The sequence below is a fragment of the Thermobia domestica genome, chromosome 17, assembly GCF_964235325.1.
Source record: "Thermobia domestica chromosome 17, izTheDome1.hap1.1, whole genome shotgun sequence".
NCBI lineage: Eukaryota > Metazoa > Arthropoda > Insecta > Zygentoma > Lepismatidae > Thermobia > Thermobia domestica.
In genome coordinates, this window is record NC_137470.1 from 121698686 (window position 1) to 121722641 (window position 23956).

General features: G+C 35.7%; 1 protein-coding gene across 1 annotated transcript; it reads right to left on the minus strand.

Moving 5' to 3' along the window:
- Positions 1 to 2918: 2918 nt before the first annotated feature.
- On the minus strand, positions 2919 to 18734 carry LOC145674678 (uncharacterized). The gene is made up of 3 exons (XM_081744905.1): positions 18539 to 18734; positions 14838 to 15025; positions 2919 to 4982 (listed from the first exon to the last, which is right to left on the minus strand). The coding sequence occupies exons 1-3, from the start codon at positions 18668 to 18670 to the stop codon at positions 4895 to 4897; spliced, it is 408 nt and encodes a 135-aa protein (XP_081601031.1). The 5' UTR covers positions 18671 to 18734; the 3' UTR covers positions 2919 to 4894.
- Positions 18735 to 23956: the final 5222 nt, after the last annotated feature.

Here is a 23956-nt window from a genome sequence, read left to right on the forward strand (position 1 = left end):
TTTACGTGGAATAGTATACTTTGTCCCTTACTATAAGAAGTAAATCTGTACCCGTACCGTTCTAAAATGTCGCGATTTAATTAAATGTTTTTTCGCATTGACTTATCTTGTTAGAGATTTTGATTATAAAAGTGTTACCTTTCTCCCATTCCAGTTCAGAGAAAATACTATTAAAAATATCGAAAGCTTAGTAAAAACGAGATAATAAAACGACGTCCTTTCACAATTTAAATCCGATAGATATTAGGCGCATATTTGCAGAGTACACGGTATCTGATACAAGTAGGGATGAAAAAAAAACTGTTCTGACCCGCTTTTGAACCGGTTCGGGCACCAAGAACCCACGGTAAAGGTAGGAACCTGTCCGAAGCGTTTCCACAAGAACCGGTTCATTTTCCATCGCTGGCTACAAGTTGTTCCATGGCTCAATGGATCTGCACTTGACTAATAACCATACTACCTGTGTTCGATTCTTTGCACGTATTACTTTCTCTAATCATGAGTAGAACAAAAAAAAAGCGAGATTCAACTTTTTGCGGACATGCTTTTTTAAGTGAAAAGGATGAAGTTCGGTTTTACAAGAATAAGTAGGCGGCTATTTGAAGTGTTCCCAACGCGTTTTCATTGCTCATGCGTACGCTTAGGATAGGCTGACTATGTATTTAAATGTGGATGGCTAATCACAATGCGTTACTAACGCAAAGGCAATAAAAACGCGTAGAAAACGTCGGCTCGAGCGTAGTTGGTGCGTTTCGGAACAATAGATCGCCTAGTGTTTAAAAGATGTCTAAAAGAAGGAAAAAAGGAAAGACGTGTTGCCAAACAATAAGATTTTAGCAAGAAACAGCTGATTGACTGATACTTTGTGCAGAGTATTCGAACTCTGCCATTATGAACCTGGACCTGGCAAAAAAGTTCTGGAAACCTTGACTGGCTCACAGTATGATTTATAACTCTGGCGAAAGTAAAATTACCGTAGCCACCTAGGTTGCGTTTGCTGCGGGGGATAACGCATTACAAACGCGTTCTCAAATAGCCATACACTAAAGACCGTTCTAAAATTTTCCATTGATAAAAACTAGGAATATGTTTACAGCTGAAAACTAAATAATTCCTCTTTCACTATAAACAGCTACGATCGACGAAGTGGATTTCAGTTATTTTATGTGTGGTTAGTACGTTAACTTCCATTTTTTTTTATTTTTCAAACTAAATATAATTCAAATCATTTGTTTTGACTGGAATAGTAAAATAAGCATCATTAAATCTAATCAAAAATCACGTAATTCAAAATATTTTAGTGCCACTACAATACTTAAATAGACTATGAACTATGAAATGAATAAATATATACTCTAGAATGTCAAAGACAATAAAATAAATATTATGGATATTTGTGTGATAGATGAAGCAATGATTCATATTTACATAGAACCTAGAATGAAACACAACGTAGAATGTAAAAATATATTTACGTATATTCTGAAATATAAGATTCTTGAATATGTATGTAATTTGTAATATAGTCTGTGGCTATTTGGGAATGCGTTTTCGAAGCGTTACCCCCCTAGAGCGAACGCGACCAAGGTGGCTATTTGGTAACTTTACTTTCGCCAGAATTATAAATCATACTGTGAGCCAGTCAGGGTTTCCAGGTCTTTTTTGTCAAGTCCAGGTCTATAATAGCAGAGTTCCAGTACTCTGCACAAAGCATCTTCAAAGCAGCTGCTTTTTGATAAATCCCCTTGCCTGGCAACATGTCTTTCCTTTTTTCCCTTCCTTTTGACATGTTTTAAACAGCAGGCGGTCTATTGTTCCGAAACGCACCAAATACGCTCCAACTGACTGTTTCTCCGCGTTTTTATTGCTTTCGCGTTTGTGATTAGCCATCCACATTTAAATATATGGTCAGCGTATTCCAAGCGTACGCAAGAGCAATAAAATCGCTTTGTAAACACTACAAATAGCCGGGGACATAGGGTTAGAAATCGAATAGGATTAGAGATTAAGGCAGGGTCAAATTCAGAGATGACTATCTCCTTCCCCGTTTATTAATAAATCACTATAAAGAACAATACTACAATATTACTACATATCGCAGTGACGTAGCAGAAACTTATTAACGGGGATATTCTCTCTCTCACTCACATAATGTACATTCAGTGCGACAAAACTCCGCGCGCCAAGTCGTGATGGGGAACGGAAATGGGTCTATCTAGCCAGACCATTTACACTTAAGTATCAAATTGGATTTACGTTATTATGGGGCCTGGGTTCACAACTAGCGCCTGTTTTTTCTTGTTTTCTACAGGTAGTGTCAAGGTGAAAGGAAGTTTCCCGAGCATCGTATTATATAAAGCATTATGTAGCATTATATAGCATTCATTACATGTGCAGGCCAAAGAAGGACATAAATATAGTGTCGAAAGCCAAGAGATTCACTGCGTATCCATTATTCCATATTTCAATATTTTCATTTTTCTTTAGTTGCATGGTATTGAGATACTTATGAAATTATTCCACTAAGTAGAAGGAGGTACTACTATTGTATTTGCTACAGCCTATATGTAGCTAAAGGCATTTAAGAGACAGAAAGTAACGTCAACGTTTTATTAGCAAACATAACTAGGAAATTTTGTAGTGCCTAAAATAACCTTTAATAGATACAATATGAGGCATTGGGTGGCAAAGTGGATGGATAACTCATTTTTTTTAATGAGGTCAAGTCATTTCCGTGAAATTGAAACCATAACCTGTCGCATGGCAAAATTGCGTATCTCAGAGTTGAAAGACCAGGCCATAGTGCAAAATATGGCAGCACAAACAACCGATTTTGTCCGCTGTTTCTATATCCATTCTAATAAAAGTCTCAACATTTCACAATGTCTCAAAACTGAGATACGCCACTTTGTCATCGAACGCCTCATATAGTGAGGATTTATTATCTTACATAATGATTCACCTTGTACGAAATACTGAAAAAGATGGACATATTTTATTTTAATTGCATTCTGTTCGAGAACATACATTAGATACGGGATTATAATATTACTTAATATATGATTTCTTATACTATAATACAAAGTTGTGATATACAGGCATTTATAATTTTCTAACATTCATATATATATATGTTCTTTCTGATAGAAAGCAAGTTATATTTTTTTAATAAAATAATTTTCCATAGACAGGACTCAAATACATGCTAAAAGAAACGCTTACTCACACATTCATAACGTGAACAACCAAACCACAAAGGCACAAAAAGTCGACTTCCATCTGCATATCTTAGTATCGTGAGATCATGTGTGCCTCTTGCAGGCTTCAACCATGTACCAGGTATTACTCAATATGCAGCGTTCGACATATTTATATTTTATTGTCATCATATATGACCGTTTTCTATGTGTATATTAGATTTTACTTAGCGGCCATGTTCACATAGTTCGTTTCTCTTGTGGATTCTTTAACACATTTTCACACATTGTTCTGTGGCAGAATGGATGGGAAATAGGTTTCTTTGTAAGCACAAACTTGAAGGACGTAAGGATCTAGGTTATTTTCTTAAATTAGTCTCTAGAAGGCAATATAGGTTTTGGGAATCAGAAGTTCATACAATTTCAGCGTTTTCTATGAGTTTAGAAGTTAGAAAAGCGTATGAAAATAAATGAACCACCCTCATACAAGGCCTTAAGTTATTAAGTCCTTGCTATAAAACAAATGCTTATAACTTTTTTTTTTTCAAAATAATGATATTGCGGTTAAATGCATTTTCAGTTGTGCGATGATCCGTAAATTTTTCGTTGACAACGCTGGTGACAACAAAGGTCTTAAAAATGGCGACTGCACAAGAAAATGCACAGAGAATGTATTGGTATGAAGAACTGAAATAAGGTGTGTTGGTGTAGCGAAACTTCAGTAGAGTGTACAGAAGAGTACCTCCTGATGTCAGGAGTATAAAGTGTTGGCAGCATAGCAAATTTCTGGCTACCGGGAGTGTTTGTGATATGCAAAGAGGTGGTCGACCGTCAGTGAACCCAAACATGGTGTGAAGGGTTGCTGACAGCCTGGAGAGAAATTCAAGAAAATCGACTCCGCGGCGGTCGCTGTAGTTCTGAATTTCTCAGTCAACAACACGCAAGATAACGTGTAAACATTTGAAAGCTAAACCGTACAAGATTAAATTTGTACATGAACTGACAGAATAAGATCAAAACACGAGACTGCAGTTCTGTGAACTGATGCTTAAAAGACTAGATATGACAGAGAACTTCTGCAGTTACTCGTGTTTTCAGATGAGGCAACTTTCCATCTTTTAGGGAAGATAAACAGCAACAACTGTCTTGTTTGGGGAACCGAAAACCCTCATGAATATGAAACGCACGAAAGAGAGCCCGAGAATGAATGTGCGGTGATCCGTATTAGTAAACCATCTCAGAGGCCCGTTTTTATTCGACGAAAATACGGTACTGTGACAATGTCGTCGAATAAAAACGTGAGACACCTTGAAATGCTTACAAATTTCGTGATCAATGATATTTCTGACGCCGACAGACGATATAGCATTCACGAATTTCGCCGGAGCTTGTAGGAACGTATGGTGTGGTTATCATCATGAATGTAAGGTTTACAATAAAGTTATATTCTTTCTTTGTGGACACAAAATTAAAAGAAAATACTACTGTATTGTCATGACTACCATTTATGTTATTAGAACCTCATATTAAGTAAAACTTTTCAGCATAATTTATGTCACTAAAAGCATAAAGAATTAAAATAAATTGAAGTGAAGCTTATGACAACTGAAATATTATTCTGCAAAAAAAAAAAAAAAAAAAAAAAAAAAAAGTTGGAAGAAATTTTTATGTATTATAACAAAATTGCAAAACTACAATTATTCTTCTTGTGTGTTCTCTGGATCCAGTCCGCTTAAAATCAATGTCATGGTCCATAAAATACTTATTGTAAGTTGATCAGCATTTCTGTAAAAGGAATAAACAAGCAATTTTAAATTAGTGTTCTGGGATTTGACCTTCAACATGTTACTTCCAAAATGTCCCATGTTAGTATTGTATACATATAAGCAAATGTACTACTATTACTACCATTACTACTAAATAATACTAATAATAATTGCCAATAATATACTGTTAAACAGTCTAGCATATTTGCAATTTGGCCACTATTATGACTTAAAATGTCGACTAATACAGAACATACTGAAGCAATAATACTATTTCCCAATCTTATGAGCTTTATTTATGAAATACCATACTTTAGTTGTCGAAATCAATTCTCTTTATGCCAGACTCTTTAATTTTATATTTTTACTCTATAATTTTAAGTTCAATATTTCTGAGAAGTAGGAGTTGTTGATTTGTGAAGAATGCGCTGTTTCATATCTAATGAAGTACCAAAGAAGCTATTTCTGTTGTGCGGGGGTTGGGGCATTTCCTGTAACGTGGTTTATGTAGCTTCTTACTTGAATTAGATATTTCTAAATCTTCTGGATAATCAAACATAACACATACCTTTGGTAGATATCTAAGCCTGTGTTCGTGCAACAACAGAACCTGTTTCATTTAAGATACAGTGAATACTTCCAGTCAATTATGTAGCAATACTTGACGCCATGGGCGGAGCTATGGAGGGGCATATGGGGCATTGCGCCCCCAACTTTTTGACTAAAAATAAAATGCCAATTATCCTTCAATTCTCATTTGTGTTAACCGTGCCCCCTTAGCAGACAAAAGGTCTGCCCCCCAGCAACCAATTCCTAACTCCGCCCATGCTTGACGCTGTCAAGTCCGTGCTTGACATCAACACTCAACAGTGGCCTGGGTACAATGTGAGTAAGCGCCCTCCCAGGTGGCCGAAAGAGAAAAGGGGTGCACGGCTATTCTATGTTGAATCTGACAACCATCACACGTTTAAGGTCAAGCTGCTGGGTGCATAAAGAACTACCACTTACCGCTCTTACTGCTGGAAAAGTACATTGTCTGAAAAGTGCGTAGCCAAATAACAAGCACGTCTACGTATTTCTTGTAACTTTATTTTTTCAACGGCTCTTTTTTAGTTTAAGCGCGTCTCTAGGCACATAGTCAGTTGACCTTTACAAAAAACAGGTACAGTCATGCGTGAGAAGGTTAAGTTGGCACCATTGCACAACAACATTTCTTTTCAAAAAAAGGGGCCGCGGTGGCTCAGTGGTAGAGCGTTCACCTCTGGTGCTTGGGGTCCCGGGTTCGATCCCAGCCCCCGCCAAGTGAACTTTGTGGTAGACAAACACCGTGTGCGTGGGTTTTCTCGGGGTTCTCCCGTTTCCTCCCACTTTCTTCATTCCACCATTTCATTCATTACTCATCATCACCGTCTCCTTTAGCCTAACCGGCATAACCGTGGGACGTAAAACTTAAAGATTTCATTTTTTTTTCTTTTCAAAAAAAAATCCATGCAAAAACTAGATGTTTCTACGCAGACTTTCCCTCCGTAGCTACCGAAAGCCAGGTCACAAAAATATCACCTTTAAAGTAGCTTTGCTCCTCTCGCTTTTAATGTTGCGAAGTTGTGCCAATTAAAAAACTAGATTTAAATAAAAATCCCCATCTTATAGAAGATACAATGTCAATAGTGCACTGGCTGTTGTTAACCACTATCCAATAAAAAGGACTGTGATAATTCTACAGAATAGCTTTGCCACTCGAGTTGTGTTAAATTTTCACATGTGTCTGGTGCTGATCCAACTCCACCACACTTTGGAGTAGTCTTAAAATGGTAGTCGTTGTATCAACCACTTGACATGATGATCATTTTAATAACACATCATTGGTGTTTTTATATACAGTTGCCAAACTACTACTTTTACAATAAGTACTTCTTGTTAAATTGACATGAGTGATAATTCTTTATAAGTGGTTACGAGGAACGGAATATAATTATCGACAAAGAGAAACATAGTGAACATAAGAACAGCAGATAGCAGCACTTCTACTAATGTAAATGTCAGAAAATTCACACGTTCAGGAAAGTATTTTTGTATTACAGGAAATATAATACATTGTTCGTTACCTAGTATAAATGTCAAATATATCACATAAAGATTTGTTGATAGCAAGAAATAAAAACTAATATAAACTCTAAATGTCAATTACTTATGATATCCTTGAAAAACAATGTGTAAGCTTTAAATTACATTAATCATATAAGGCAGCGTTTCCCAACTGGTGTGCCGCGGCACACTGGTGTGCCGTGAATGAGCCGCTGGTGTGCCGCGAGGAAATAGAAATAAAATTATTAATTCTATAGCAATGAAATTGCAAGACTTATAGAAAAACGAATATTTGTATTTAGCATTAGAATACTATGGAACTCTACTACGAATCTACAATTTTAAGTTTCAGACCTTGTTACTTTTCTGTATATTTTTAATGTTGAAAAAAAGTATTTCTTATCATTTTGTGACCATTATTGCTTCTTTATTGTTGCAGACTATTTCGTAATTTGAAATTTTAAAATATCATTCAATCCTTTCGACAAACCAAACATGCGTATAAATTACCTACATTTGTGTTTCGAAGAACAAGAGATTTGTTTGTTCCTTCGTTATTTAGTGATCTTCCTTCTTAATGAAAGGTTGGATACAGTTTTCGAAAAAGAAAGCATGTGTTTAAAAACCTGAGTCCAATATTACATTGCAATTGTTTGCTATTTTTAAATTACAATAAAAAATAAGCATGATTTACCACGGGGGAAAACTAGCCATCGACCTTTTTCTCTATGAGGAGGAGTTCAGTAATCACAGAAAAAAAATCCACGGTATTTTATAATTGCAAATACGTAATAATATCTATGAGTGTGCCGCGAGAATTCAAGTTATACCCGTAGTGTGCCGCAAGTTGAAAAAGGTTGGGAAACGCTGATATAAGGTTTACAATAAAGATACATTCTTTCCTTGTGGAAACGGAATAAAAAATACGGAATTTCATTGTCATGCCTACAATTTATGTCATTTGAACTCGAATTTAGTAAAACTGTTCAGACTAACTTATGTCACTAAGAGTATAAAGAAATAGAAATTAAAAAAAAATTGATTATTGAAATATTCCGTAGAAATAGAGCACAAAAGGAAAACAATGATGTATTGGAAGAAAGAGTTATATGCATGTAATATGTTGTATACTGTAATAACATTACAAAAAGCACAAAGGTTGAGAAAATTGAATATTTTTAGTTACAGGTGGTCTAAGGAAGAGAAAAACAATGTGTTCTTGTTTATCAAATGGGGATTCTTTTAAAAGGAAAAGTTTAAGTTGACGAACTACAAATTGAAATAGAAACTTAAAACTGACATGCTCGTAGGTTTCTGAAATTGATAAGCACGAAAATCACACACACAAATAAATAAATAAATAAATAAATAAAAATAAAAAGATCTGCTTTAAGAGGATTTCTTAAAAAATTCAACCCCGTGCATTTTCACAGGACCCGTAACTACCTTAGTATTGATGCAAGATGAAAAATGAAAAATATTTCTTATTACTCGTGAAGATCTTTACAACTTTTGTTTTGATAATTCTTTTATACATCATCTTTTTATTTTTCAAAATGGTGGCCGGTTGAAAATTTAGAGCCTCCTTAATATCCTTACTATTGATCACAGAGATAAAAAAAATGAAAAGTTTTAACAGGAAATAGAAATGGTGTTAAAGTTCTAACGAAATTGATAAGGGATGATCAATCATACTTTGTGAACATATCTATCTATCTATCTATCTATCTATCTATCTATCTATCTATCTATCTATCTATCTATCTATCTATCTATCTATCTATCTATCTATCTATCTATATCTATATCTATATCTATATCTATCTATCTATCTATCTATCTATCTATATATATATATATATATATATATATATATATATATATATATATAACTGGAAAAAATAAATACAAGTGAATAAGCACAGTATTAAGAACCAAAGGTTGATAAATGAGGTGTAAGGCTATGGACTTAGCAAACGCAGAGGTCTTAGAGTGAAGTCCTCAGCTTGCATTATGAACGAGATTAGCCAAAGGTTAGTCTTTATATAAAATTTAACATTTTTTTCTTTGTTCAGCATACAAACCCAGACAATTAGATTTTCATACTTCTAAATAATTTTAGCGAAGAAACCGTAGGTTGAATATAATTGTTCGCTGCAAATCAGCCAGGTGAATTGTACCTCGTCCAACGTTTCGAGATCAAAACCCAGTTAACCAGCCAATCAAAATTGGGGAAATAACTTATGCTGATTGGACGTCACCATTGGCCAATCAAATTCCGCCCCCTTCCTGCCAGTACCTATATAATAAACGCTTTTATTGGTCTCTCATAGGCAACATCAAGTCATGGTTCTACAAAACAGTGATAAGAGCAAACATAACTTATGGATCCCCACTTTTTACAATACAAGATATACTAAAACTCAGAGGACAGAGAGATTTTGGATCATATCCAAGATACAACATAACCAGATTAGAATATTTCATTGGACAGCTTAACACAAGTTTGCCAAAAGACAAAGACAAGTACAAACTAGTTTCTATGAAGATCGCTATCAAAATGTCAGGAAAACAGAACACCCTACAACACTAATTGAAGCTATGACTAACCTAGCACACACACACTTGTAGAAAAAAAAACAGAACTTGTTTTTCAAGTAAATCCCGAAGGCGAAGTAAATTTTTACGTTCACGATGGACGATCAATTCGGATGATGTTAGCAACTCAACAAAAACAAAATGAAGAGAAAACCACTTACACATTTCAAGAGACGTAAGGCCCAATTCATCTGCAATTCTGTCAACGCTTGTTCCACTATAGATCCTACCTACTTACTGGGCCTAACACATAAATACCCAAACCTAGATACATTGAGTCCCGCCACAAAACATCCAATATATATATTGGACAAAGTGGCCGTAAACGCTAGACGCCCCTCTCCCCTTCCGGGCGGGAAACACGTGACTTGATTTGACTTGGTCTCTCATACTTCAGCCTGAAGACGAGAACAATGCTATCGGTTCTTGAAACATTGAACGACATAGAATTCACCTGACAGATTGCCCGAAAACAATTATATTCGTCACGATAGCAGGGAAACTTCAGTTCCAAGACCGTAGGTTATTCAGAATTTTCGTATGTGTATCCTAAGGGAGGGAGGAGACTCAAAGGGGAAAAGTACTGTAAAGTTTATACCAAAAATCGAGTATTTCATGAGCTCCTCACGTTAGGAAGATGAAACTCGGTATGAAAACTCATTAAAACCAAGTTCAAACATGCTCTGCTGTCTGTTTTTAAAACTGCTTTTAGGGGGGGGGAAGCGAGTAATATTAATATTTCTTCTACATATTCATATAAACAAGGGCAAATATGAGGGAGAACGCGGGAACGCCGTCTTCCACCTCCGGAAATAAGTGCGGCATTCCCTCCGTTCCTAAAAAGTTCCAATGGGCAAAGATAGGCAAGGGGAAGGCCGGACGTCATGCTGCTACCTACCGTCCCCTACTTTTCCAAACCCACTTTTACCCCTGCATATAGGTGTGTTTGTCTCATAACGAGAAAACGATTGAACTACTTGAAATAAATGTTTGTAAGTAGCATTATTCTCGAGAACAAATTTTATCATGTCACCTTCATCAAAATTCGTTTTCTAAGGAGAGGAGATTAAAAATGTACGCTAAAAATAGACTACCCTATCGTATGAAGATGAAACCCGATATATAAATTCCTCATTAAAAATAGGTAGCCTTTTTATCCTACTTTTCTGGCAGCTCTGCTTGTAAAAAGCGAAAGGAAGAAATTTCGATATTTCTTTCCAAACGGTTTTCCATGTCGAGAACGGCTGAACCGTTTGAAACAAATTTTTGAACGTAGATTTTTTTTTTCCTTCTTCATGTAACTTTAATTAAAATACCTCTTCTTAGCAGGGAAAGAGAGCGATTAAAATGTATATCTAAAATTATCATCATTTTTGAAAATTCCACTTTTAGGGGAAAAAAGGATAATTTCTAAGATATCTTAGTGCCATGTTGTATCTATGAAATGACTGAAATGAGGAAAACGTTTAATCCCTTCTAAATGAACTTTCGAACGCAGTTAGCGCTTGAAAATGAAATGAAATCTTTAAGTTTTACGTCCCACGTTTACGCCGGTTATGCCAAAGAAGACGGTGATAATGAGAGATGAGCGAAATGAAGAAAGTGGGAGGAAACGGGAGAGCCCCGAGAAGTCCACACGGCGCGAGCTGGGATCGAACCAGGGACTCCAAGCACCAGAGGTGAACGCTCTACCACTGAGCCACAGCGCCCCATCAGTTAGCGCTTGAGTCTGTCAGGACTTTAGTAATTTCACTTCGATTGACAGGGCCGACCTTAAGCCGATTGGACTGATTGCTCCCAATCGGGCCCCACGCCTAAAGGGACCCTACTCAACTCTCCAGTCTAATCTACTTTCTAGTGCCGTTTTAAGAGAATATTAGGCCCCAGATCAAACAAGTGTGTTGTGGTTCCTATGAATAAATTTTGCTCCTAATACGTGTAATTAATACATGCCAGTTTGGTCGCGGGTCCCCCGGCGAAGTGGCTATGGCACCGTTAAGATGACTGTTACTCTTGGTTGTCAAGTACACACAACAACATATTGCAATACAGGTATATCCATGGACTCTACATGGCAAGGTATGACCTCTATGATATTAATTTACTGGTTTCCCCAACCAGTAAATGAATAGTTAGTTCGTATTAAGTTTCCGAGCATAAGCAAATATTTTCTGAATTTAATGCTGCAGTAGTTTATTTATTTATTTATTTATTTTTTACCTTTACAACTTCTGTTGTAAAAATAGATACTATGTCCAGGGAGTATTCTGCACACCTTCAATACCCCTAAAATGAATTCATTTTCTCATTCATTCATTTTCAAGTATGATTTTAGTAACGGGCGACTTTTCATAAGAAATTATACGCAGGTGTTATGTTTTATTCAGTCATATTTCACAAGGTGCAAATAGGGCCTAATATTTTCACTTTAAACTGCAGAATAACTTTCGAAAATCAATTCATGTAAGGCCAAAGTGACAAAGAAACTATGGTATTTATAGTAATTATGACGCATTTAAAACGTCATACTCTTATATTTTCCACAATATAAGGATTGTTGGTACCTTTTGCTAATTTTTTAAAGCACGTCTTAAAGTATAATTATTGTTGTATGCATGGTCATCCGCAGGTTGGGACAAGGAAGTCAGTTACAGCACTATATTTTATAAAAGTGTTCAATTCTTCGAAATACATGCCAAAACTTGTTAGGTTGGCTTGCTGATACACAGTTGTATTAAATAGATTAGTATAAATTTAATAGTGCTATAGATATTTACTATATTTAATATATCATCACAGTGGCTTAGTCAGGATCTCATTTCGGACGCGTCCGTCGGTCATCCGCCGGAAAGTTTTTGGCAATGGGGAAACTGAATACCAATTTTAAAGTTTCTTTAACAACCTTAAAATTTTCGGGGATTTCCGGGAGCCCTCAGTGTTTGGTAATGCTGGGACTGAAAACGTAACTTTAGATTTTATTTTAACAATTTTCCAAGTGTCACTGAGGGCGTCACTAAACAAATAGTATTATGACTATGTCCTTTTCTGATATGATATACTAATATTACTAGTTGTAGGTTTACATATATATAATTTTATATTGAAATGTACCTTATACATGTTTCGTCTATTAACTTTGAGACACAATTTAAGCGCACAGTTCCATTCCCATCCATTCTGACTACAAAATCTTTATTAACTTCTGAAATGAAATGTTTTTTTTTTATTTTTTTTATTTGACATCCCAGGATTTGTTTTTAGGCGATGGATGATTAATGAAAGGGAGTGATTATGAAATTAAATTTTGTGTGCTCTCCAACCGGGAATCAGGCTCGAGACTATGTACAGGCACAGGCGCACGCGCTAACCACTAGAACAGGGTTGAGAGCCCAATATATATATATGGTCTTGTGCGTGTGCGACGCATGTGTGCTTTTGTGTTCGTGGTTTCCGGGTTTTCGGCTTTCGGGTTTTTGGGTGTACCTCATTGCGTCATGGACAACAAGTGAAGAGGAGTGTCTCAGAGATAGTGAACTTAGTGACCGAAATGACGGTCCCAGCCTGGGTGTGCAGGCGGAAGGACACAACGGACCAGGATCCACACTAAGTGCTCTGAGTGGGTCCTGGACCTCAAGTCAGCACATACAGGACTGTGATATGGCATGGACACGAAACTGAAAACACTCATAGAATACTTCCTGAATAACCATTAAATTTAGGTCATATAAGAATGGAAGTTATTAGTGAAGTGAAATGTTAGTGTAAATGTGTCCCGTGACCACAGGAAAGAACCAATCATACAGTGAAAAACCGTAGTGATCTGTTTTGTTGTGAAAGGTGAAGAGGAGTGCAGTTTCATAAATAATCATACAGCATACAGGAGAGGAACCATTGTCATACGGTGAAAACCAAAGAAAGAAGATGGAGCAACACATTATTAAATAAAACTTAACTAAATAATATAACAATTTAAATAATTAATAAAGTAAATATAAAATTAATTAAACACTATCATTAAACACTCATGTGGAATAACAAGAGGGAGAAAAGGATAAATAGTAGCCTAAATAATAAATGTATTAATACATGATAATAAATAATATAGTAAACCATTAAATAAGATTAGGAAACCATAATTACAATAAAAAAAATAAAAAAATAGAAACTAGGTAACTAAAAAACATAATAAGACTACAATCTTAAAAAAAATCTTAATAATTAAGAAAAGAAATCAATCAGTAGGAATTATATGGTTAAGAACTATAGGGAAATAATATATAAAAATAAACAAATAACAGCAAAATAAAAGAGTAAATTAGTTAGATAATATAGATAGATAAGAATTAACAACAATAGAATGTATTATTTAAGTATTTTATATCGTATTTCATACTATTACAGTTGTTGGATCAGGAATTGAAATACTAAGTAGTATAGTTCAGGATAGGTGCAGATAGAGTTAAGCTGAGTAGCACTTTGCAAGAAAATTGTTGTTAATTTTTTTATAGTTTATTCTTGTTTGTTTCTTTGTTTTTTGTTTGTTTTGTTATTGTGCTGTGGTTCTTTTGTTCTTTCCTTTTTTCCCTTTTGTTTTTTCCCTTATCCTTTCCACCTTTTCTCTTTCAAACATGGATATCCAATAAAGATAAGAAAACAAATAAATGGCAATGATGATAACCCGTTCCGGTCAAAAGTTTCAGACGCCGGATCTGAAAGACGGGCCTGAGCAATATATATATATATATATATATATATATATATATATATATATATATATATATATATATATATATATATATATATATATATATATATAAATTGGTTCTACAGAACTTGGTGGAAGTTAGTTGTAAACCTGGGGCCCTGCGAAATGTTTCCAATCGGGCCCCGCACCACCTAAGGCCGGCTCTGTCGATTGAAGAGGGGGAATGTTTTTAATTTTCTGCAAGGAATGGCCGATGTAATATTGTCTGAAATGCGTTTTAAAACATAATTAGCATTTGATTCAAGTTTTTTTTTTTTTTCATTTTACTTTGATTACAATACCCAATCTAAGGGAGGAAAAGGGAATTCAAATATAACTTGAGACATTTTTCCATAATTTTTTCCATAATATTCTTCCTGTACAACACCATGTATTTAAGATAGAATATAAGATAATTACTATCAAATATTTGCTAAAACTACTTACGAGTCGATAAAGCGTTTTGAAGGATCTGTTCGTGCACGTCGATAGTTGGCCCGAAGTAATTGCGAAGCTTCTTTTGCCTCTTCCAGGCAGCGTTTTAAGTCAAACCTATCTAGGTAGTCACGGTTACGGACAACTGTATACAGAAGACTTAACGCTGCCAAATATCTGGTCTTATCCATTTCTTCATTCTACAAAAATAGAGCATAAATTACCCTATTAGCATAGCGATATACAGGGGTAGACAAAAAATCTAAAAGTACTTGATACAGGACATGTAAATTTTGCCCTCCACTGAACAACACGTGTTGCGGTTGCCGATTCTTTTTTTGTTTTCAATGTGTCAGGTGGACCTTCCTCTTCCGTCAGCAGTAACCAGTTCACCTGTGAGTGTCATGGTGTGAAAGTGGTGCGGTAAAATGGGCGACCTGACATACCTCCAAAGAGGCATGATCGTTGGTGCCCGTCTGGTTGGAGCTTCAGTGGCAACAGTGGCAAACATTGAGGGGGTATCAAAAGCCACTGTGTCCAATGTCACGAGGGCATACACAATTCATGGGCAAACGACGTCTGCAAAGCACAACAGTGGTCGAAAGACAATCCTGTCAGAGAGGGACCGGAGGGCATTCAAACGGATTGTAAGAGCTAAAAAGAAGACCACTGCAATGAAAATAAGGTCAGAATTCAATTCTGGTCTACAGAACCCGGTTTCATCGAAAACAGTGCGACGTGAACTTCATAAAATGAAAATTCATGACAGGGCCGCTATCGCCAAACCCCTGATCACGGCAGTAAATGCGAAGAGGCGTATCCAGTGGTGCAAGGACCACAAGGCGTGGACTCATGAGCAGTGAAAACACATAATTTGGTCCGATGAATCGACCTTCACCTTGTTTTCAACAACCGGTCATGTTTACGTACGGGGAACATGTCGCAAGCCTATGATACAGACGGTCTGCTTCCAACTGTAAAGCATAGGGGTGATTCGGTTACAGTATGGGCAGTGACATCGTGGTTTTCTGCAGATCCCATCATAGCCCTGCATGGAATGATGAATGCTAAGGCGTATGAGGCCATTTTGGGGGACCAGTTTCTACCCATGGCCCAAATATTATTCCCCCATGATGATGGGATCTACCAAGATGATTTGACACCTTGTCACGCTGCAAAAACGGTGAAATCATGGTTTGAGAAGTATGACCAGGAGCTATCGCACATCTCCTGGGTCCCACAATCACCAGATCTGAACATCATTGAGCCATTGTGGACTCAGTTAGAAAGGCGTGTTGGGTCTCATTCCCATCTACCAGCATCCCTTAAGGAACTGAAGCACTTTTTCGAAGAAAAATGGTACAAAATTCTACACACCACGATTCAGTATCTGTATACGTCCATTTCACGTTGGATGCAAGCTGTTTTGGACGCAAAAGGAGGCCCAACACCATACTAGGTATGATTTTCACACCTTTGCAAACGTTTTAGATATTTTTGTTCAACTCCTGTATATATATAGGAGAAATATTATGTATTAGTAGTGCTAAGAAAGAATCGCAAGAGCTTGTTGGAATGTTAACATGAAACATTTTTAAAATACGAGGGGTGAACCAAAAGTAATGATAATTGGACATTTAATACTCATAAAAATCTAAATAATATAATTTTACTCCTCTATATCTTCAATAGTTCTCTGTAAAAGAAATTATATAAATAGGCCGCCATTTCTGGGAGATACATTCATTTGAATGGAAGCAGTCAAGATAATAATACGAAAATGGAAAGAAAAAAAGTTGTGCACAGAGCTTGAGTTGCGATCACTGCCATCCAAGAAGCAGGCTTCAAACTGCTCAAATATCCATCCTATTTTCCAGGCCTAATCTCCAATGACTGTCACCTTATTTACTTGAGAAAATTATCACAGAGGTTGCTTTTTTCGTCTTCGGCGTCGGCGCACCTAATGGCTACATCAAAGTGAAATTGAAATATAGAGACCATATGAAATGAAATGAATGAAAATGAAATGAAAATATCTTTATTGAAGCGGGCGAGGTTCAGCCATGGCTGCTCTACCACCTAACCCTTGTCAAAAGAATACAATATTAAACATTACACATCAAAAGGAACAGAAAAAAAACTAAAAAAATACAAGTAAAAGAATAAATCAGAAAATAAACAAGTGACATATGCAATAAAAAGTACCGATATTGTTGGATTTAGCTAAGGTGTTACATAAAACTGTACATGTCGTAAGTGCCAGAGGCCAGTCGCTGGGATTTCATCAAATGTGATTTTAATGAATTTCGAAATGAATTAAATGACTTTATTTCCGTGAGAGCTTTTGGTATCGCATTCCATACTCTCGGACCTGCTCTAGAAAATGATACTTGCACTATCTTCAGTTTAAGTCTTTGTACATTAAATTTCTCACTGTTACGCGTAATGTGAGAGTGAATTTGTGACCGCTTTGTAAATTTACAATATAAATATTGTGAGGATTGAGTTTTAAAGATTCTATATGTCAGACAACTATAGCGTAGGTATCTTCTTCTCGACATTGTTAAAATGTCGTTTCTATTTAGCACTGGTAGGATATGTTCCGATTTCTTCGCATATGCCGACATTGCGAACAAAAAGTGACAATAAAGTCTAAAGAGGAAACTAGAACAAAGTCTTGGGCTGGTATTTAACAAAACAATGTTTGCCAACATAATTTATGGCCAATGAACTTCGGATTCCAGCCACCTCCTCGTAGTGAGCTTAGGGTTAATTTCAAAGCATAATAAGCTATTAAAATAAGTGAAACTCTGGACAGTAATTGAAAGATGTTAGCAATTAGAAAGCCAAATCTTTTATTTAGTTTTTGTATAGGAAAACTTTATAGTAAAACTCATAGTCAAAGCCAATCGGGAAACATCAATAGAAAAAAAAGAAGCAGTTTTAGTCTAAAATTGACATTTTTTTTAAACAAAAGCATAAATAAACCTTAAAGAATTTACCCATGAGGCACGAATTTAACGTGTTTGTCATAAACGAAACAATAAACCACCGTAATACAGAAAAGAAATACATAAAATCACCAATAATTACATTTTTGAAATTGTTGTGCGTGTTGCATACCCACATCACTATCAAAACCTAAACCCATGCGCGCCACCTAAACGACCTCCAAAAAATCTGGAAAAAAAATCAGGCGTCTTTTTGGTCACAAATGATCATTTTTCCACACTACTCATCTTAATACAGTATTTCGAAAAAAAAAAGTTTTTTTTTTTTTTTTTTTTTTTTTTTTTACAACCTAGCCAGCAATTGTGTTTCAATGTGGGTAAGCTTTTTCTATAGGCAACTGTAAAAGTGAAGATGTTCTATATCCTAACTGGTGAATCGAATAAACGGTTGTCAAAAAAAAGTTTACAAAGCAAGGCAAAGTCTACAACTATACAAAGTTTGGTCAATATAGGATTAGTTTCATCGATTGCATTTTAGTGTCTTTGTAGGTTCATGACTAATAACTTGAGAAACAAAGGTCAGTTGTACACCATAATACTTCAATTACACCAAGATTTACTATTATACCAAGTTTTGTCAAGATTAGATGCGTTCCATATACCGCGTGTGTTTGACTTGTTTTAGAGAAGTCAAATGAATGATGAAAACATCAAATATATTAAACTCATTAAATTTAATAAAATCATCATTATAATTATTACCTGTCCGTCCATTTTGAACTTTCGCGTGAAAGCGGAGAGAAACGCACTTCCAAATTCAAAGTCCTTTACAAACAAATCCACTATACCTGAGGCTACAGGTGGCAAATCCTCAATTGCAGCGGTAGGTTTCATATTGTCTTTCTGCAATGGAATAAGATGTAAATTTTATAAGAAGGAAGGTTTGTCATGTTTGAAAACTAACTTCTAATGAGCAACAGTTCTCCTAAGTCTCAAGTTTAACCATGTCGTGGCTCTTTTTTTTTTTTTTAATATGATATTCCATGGAGTGCATTTCTAAATTTATACGATATTCACTGGAGTGCAATAATCCACATTCAATCGTTCAGCTATCATAGTTTGAAAAACTTTAACTTTCAGAAATTGACTTGAAACGTTTGTATATACAATACATGTACAGATGAAGGAAAAATGGAATGACATCTTTAAGTTTTACGTCCCACGTTTATGCCGGCTAGGCTAAAGGAGACGGTGATGATGAGAAATGAATGCAATAGTGGAATGAAGAAAGTGGGAAGAAACTGTTGAACCCCGAGAAAACCCACGAACACGGTGTTTGTCCACCACAAAGCCCACTTGGATCGAACCACGGACAACACGCACCAGAGGTGAACGCTCTTCTCCAACAGACGAAAGTAAACTCAGGTAATCTTATTTCTTCTAAGTTCAAATGCAGAAATAATTTACAATTAAAATAAGATAAAAGCTTACAAAATCCTACGATTTGATTTCTTATGGAATTAATAAGAACACGGAATTAATTCATCATTTCCTTTTCAATGTGCTTAGCGGGTAATCAGCACAAAGCTTAGAAGCTCCACCCGTCCGCCGCAAAAAAAAAAAAAAAAAAAAAAAGTACAAAACAAAAGATTTTTCTTTCCAATCACAATTGAGATTGTGATTTTAATGTAGGAAAGGCCAGGCTTTTCAAGGACCTGATTAGGGTGCGAATTAAAGGGGGACGAGGGGGATTTCCCCCTCAATCATATTTTGTTCCCCCCAAAGAAATCAACTGAAGTATCCCCACCGGGGATGCTCGCTTTTCCCCCAAAACCATGCTTAATATACCCCCAAATTTCACTAATTTTTGTCATTTCTTTTAAGTTTAATCTGCTGGCCGTATTTCGAAACAAGCAATGTAAACTATCCAGTTTTGATCATTTCTAATTTCCCCACTATTTTCACCGTTGCTTAGTTTAACTATATTATTATGACTACAGTTTCTACTTGCAACGGTAGCCTCATACCCTTCAGTTCGTCGTCGTTCGTGAATATTGAATGTACTACTCGTAATTGCGCATAACAAAGTAGGATATGAATTTATAAATGCTCTTAGTGGTTGGCCAAGAAGTAAACAAATAGCTTCTTCCATCATACTCAGGCATGTCATATCCATCCTCTATATTTGTATCGATTATCATTTTGTTTTAATTTTTGTTATATTTCATTTTAGTTTGCAAGTTTGCTTAATATTTGTAATATCCAATAAATAAAACAAGTGGACTTAATAGAACTTAAGTGGACTATTATTGCTTGAGCATCACTGCCTTTTACAGTTTACGAGTTGAGTTTGAGTTGAGTTGAGTTTGAGTTTAACGTCCCGTTGAGCAGCGAGGCTATATGAGACGTGGACCTACTGATTAACGTGGAATCCGAACCACATGAGCTCCCGCCGGGTTTACAGTTTACGGAAACGAACTTTTGAAACTACTCCAAATCTGAGTTATATATTCTCTCGTGGCTATATGTTAACGTATAAGCTTACGATGCGTCTGTAGTGAGCAGACACGTTAGTGAAGGTGAGTAAGACCATAAGATTTGTTTAGCATTTGCTAATACGACTGATTCTCCGTGTCATTCATTGTCCGTGTCTGTATAAGCATTTCAACTGGAGCGGCATTTTAAAGTTAACCCTTCACTTTCTATCATTCTTTTCGCTGTACAGTTTGCTGTCCACGCCAATAATCCTGTCTGAAAAACTTCAATGTAATATTTGTACTTTATTCGATAACGTAGCACATATTGAATCAACTCAGCTGTAACCTAACAGTAACGTAATTATAAGTGTTGATTTCCTGAGCTCCATCATAGAATCGATATTTAAAAAAAGGAGAGCGCAGCATTAGCAAGAAGTAGAAGCGCAATCTCAAAATTTGAATTGAGAGTCGGGACCAGCAACAATCCATTTCTCCTATCATAGGCTAATATGTAGATTTTTTTTTTAAGTAAGTCCGGTTTAACAGATAATTTTAGTGGTTTTCATAACACTGAAGTAGGTTTTCCTTTCGCAAAGCTGTACGCAAAGTGGAAGATTTCAATATCAGCGGAAAAATTAACATGTGTTTGTGATCATGGCTATCACTCGGACCGAATTATTAATGTGAATAAACCTTAGAGAGCACAAGAGTGAGTACAACATTTGAACATGTTCAGAAAGGTTAGGTGTGGTGTGTGCATGTCAAACAATATATTCATAGTTTTGTCGGTACATTTATTACAGATGTCCCTTATTTATTACAGATGTCACGTCATATTTATGTGTGTGCGGAAAGAGGGGGTAAGGCATTATTGTCTCATTTTGAATTATTACACCTTCAGATTCTACGTCAAGTTGGCCTAATTTTATTTATAAATTGTCTAATTCGCACACTGGACCTGATTGTTCTATGCGCACTTACACTGAAGGCGTGAGGTAGGAAGAGATAAAGCTGAATACGTGAACAAAGGGTAAAACCATCCATTGAGACTTACGATATATTGCCAAATCTCACACAGGAATTAGAGATGCAGAGTCTACATTTAAAAACTTCTTTTCAGTCGTTCCTACTTTGTATTCAGAAACAAATGTCCATATTTTCAACGAACTTAAAAAGTTCGTTACTGAATTTTCTATGGCTGTGTTTGTGTGTATTTTGCATTTTTTTTCAATTTTGAGCTCTCTATTTGATACAGCATCAAAAACTATCTAAGAAAGTGGTGGAATTTTTCGCGTCACTCTTACGGTTCCCGAGATATTGACCAAAAAATGGCCGATTTCCGGAGATTTGAGGAGCCATATCTCGGAAACAGTAAGTTATAGAGAGATAATATTGGTGTTGATCAATACCTAAGAGGATGGTGAACATTTTGCACCAAATAGTAACCGGTTTCCACTGTCCAACTGGCCACTGTTTTTGCCAGTGGCCACCAGTTAATATTGGTACCAAAATGTTTACCATCCTCTCAGGTCTTGATTAACACCAATATCATCTCTCTGTGGCTTACTGTTCCCGAGATTTTGCCAAAAAATAGTTCCGATTTCGGGAGATTTAAGGAGCCATATCTCGGGAGCCTTAAGTGATAGAGAGATGATATTTTGCTAGTTTTTTTGCTAGAAAGAGAAGAAAGCGCGGATAAAAAAAATTCCTTTTACATGTTCGAATACTCAGTTATCCTTTCGCTTTATCTCTTCATTCTTTTTAAGTTCTTTCTGGCAATGCTCTTGGAGCATCCTCAAGTGGTTTCTTTTCCTTCTCAATATTTTTTTTCTTCGTATTAATAAGAAGACACATGAAATCCTCACTATATAATAGAGCTGTTCCTAGCTATATGCATGTCACCAGCGAACTAACACACAATATTCGATTACATAGTAATTTTACTCTTACTAAAGTGAAAAAGTTTTTATGGATATAAAAGAGACAAATAAATAAACTTTATATAAGTAATGTGAATACAAATTATTTGTCTAATCCTGTTAAATATCTCACTATAATCTACAATATTGTCGGTAAATTTAAAAAGCTTGTCTAGAATATTTTGAGTCTTTGGAGGTTAAAATTGCGAATAAATTTATTGTGATTTGAAAATAACACTATAAAACCATATATGTGCTAATTTATTCAAAACCTTCTGCTAGTTTTCCGGCAGCACTTTAATCCTGTTGCTATAAATCCTTTGTGGTTTCTGGTCAAAAAAAAAAAAAAAAAAAAAAGTAACACGTGGTTTCCCACAGGCCTCTTTCCAAACTAACTTAACGCCATACGACGAGTTCTGGCACAGACAGAAACAAATAATAGTCTGACGGTGCTAGGTCCGAGCAATACGGTGGATGCATTAAAACATGCACCACCAAATTAAAAATATTTGAAACGTTTCGTGTGTCTCATACCGTTTCAACGAGCTAGGTCATAAATATACGTGCTAAGTATTTCGATCACGTGCAAAAGAATTGCTAATTGTTGAACGACAAACACGTTTAAATCATAAAACATGCCTAAGCAACATACGGAAACACGAGTATAACAATGATTTTGCTTTATATTGTTAAGATTTACATTTATTCTAATTCGCTTAATGAAGTTACTATTTTGAACTTTCTTCCTTTTTTGTCTGAAAATGTATTATATGAAACAGAAATGGGAAGTGTTATTAAATAAAAGCATGACTTTCTACTAAACATAATATTAGAAAACTTTTTAAAGGATAATGTATACTTCAGTTACATGCATTTTGAATTATTGCATATATACATACGCACACACACTTTCAAAATTTATTGTATATTGTCTTGTAAATGAAAGGATATTTGATAAATTTAAATATTAGCGATTAAGTAATAATTAAACACGGCTTACTTGATTATACTATAAAGCTCTGAGAAAAATGTAGGTGGCGCACTTAGGTTACATGCGTAATTTCTGTAGTTTTCGGACTTAACGTACAACAGACGTATCACTGAAAACGCATGTTTTATAATACTTTCCTTTTAAGTGACAATCTATACGTACTTTCCGTCTGAAACAATGTAGTCGGTCAGGATCTTACATACAAATGGACGTATATAATATATAGCTGAGGAATGTAACATAAGTATATGCATGTAATATACGGAAAACTGTTAGATGTCAGACATCCTGCAACGGCATGATGTAACATCTAAGGGCAGTGCCTATGTAGCATATCGGTAACGTATGCTCCATACTGATTTCTGTAGTAAGCAAGAGGATTCTGTATATTTGTACAATACACCGCTGTACGGAGAACGGATGTTTCTCAATGAAGTTTTATTATTGCATGTGCCTTCAAAATGCGGAATAGAATATGTGCTTCCATACAGAAGCTAAGGACTGAATATGCTGATGTAAGCAAGGAAATGCAACAAAACTGTGTTAGTTTATGCAAACCAAAAGTGTTTCTTTATATCAAGTGGTCTAAAACTCGCACCCATGCTTAGCAGAGGGGTGCTACATGTAAAAGGAAGACGAAAATACAGTATGACCATTGACTTTTCAGGGCTTGTTTCGGCAGAAAGTCCAGGGAGATACACGGAGATTTGGGAACGCGGTATGGCACATTACTATATAAGTGTCTAACAGAGAAGTTACGACTGTTTGTAGTGGATTAGGGGTAATGTATGAC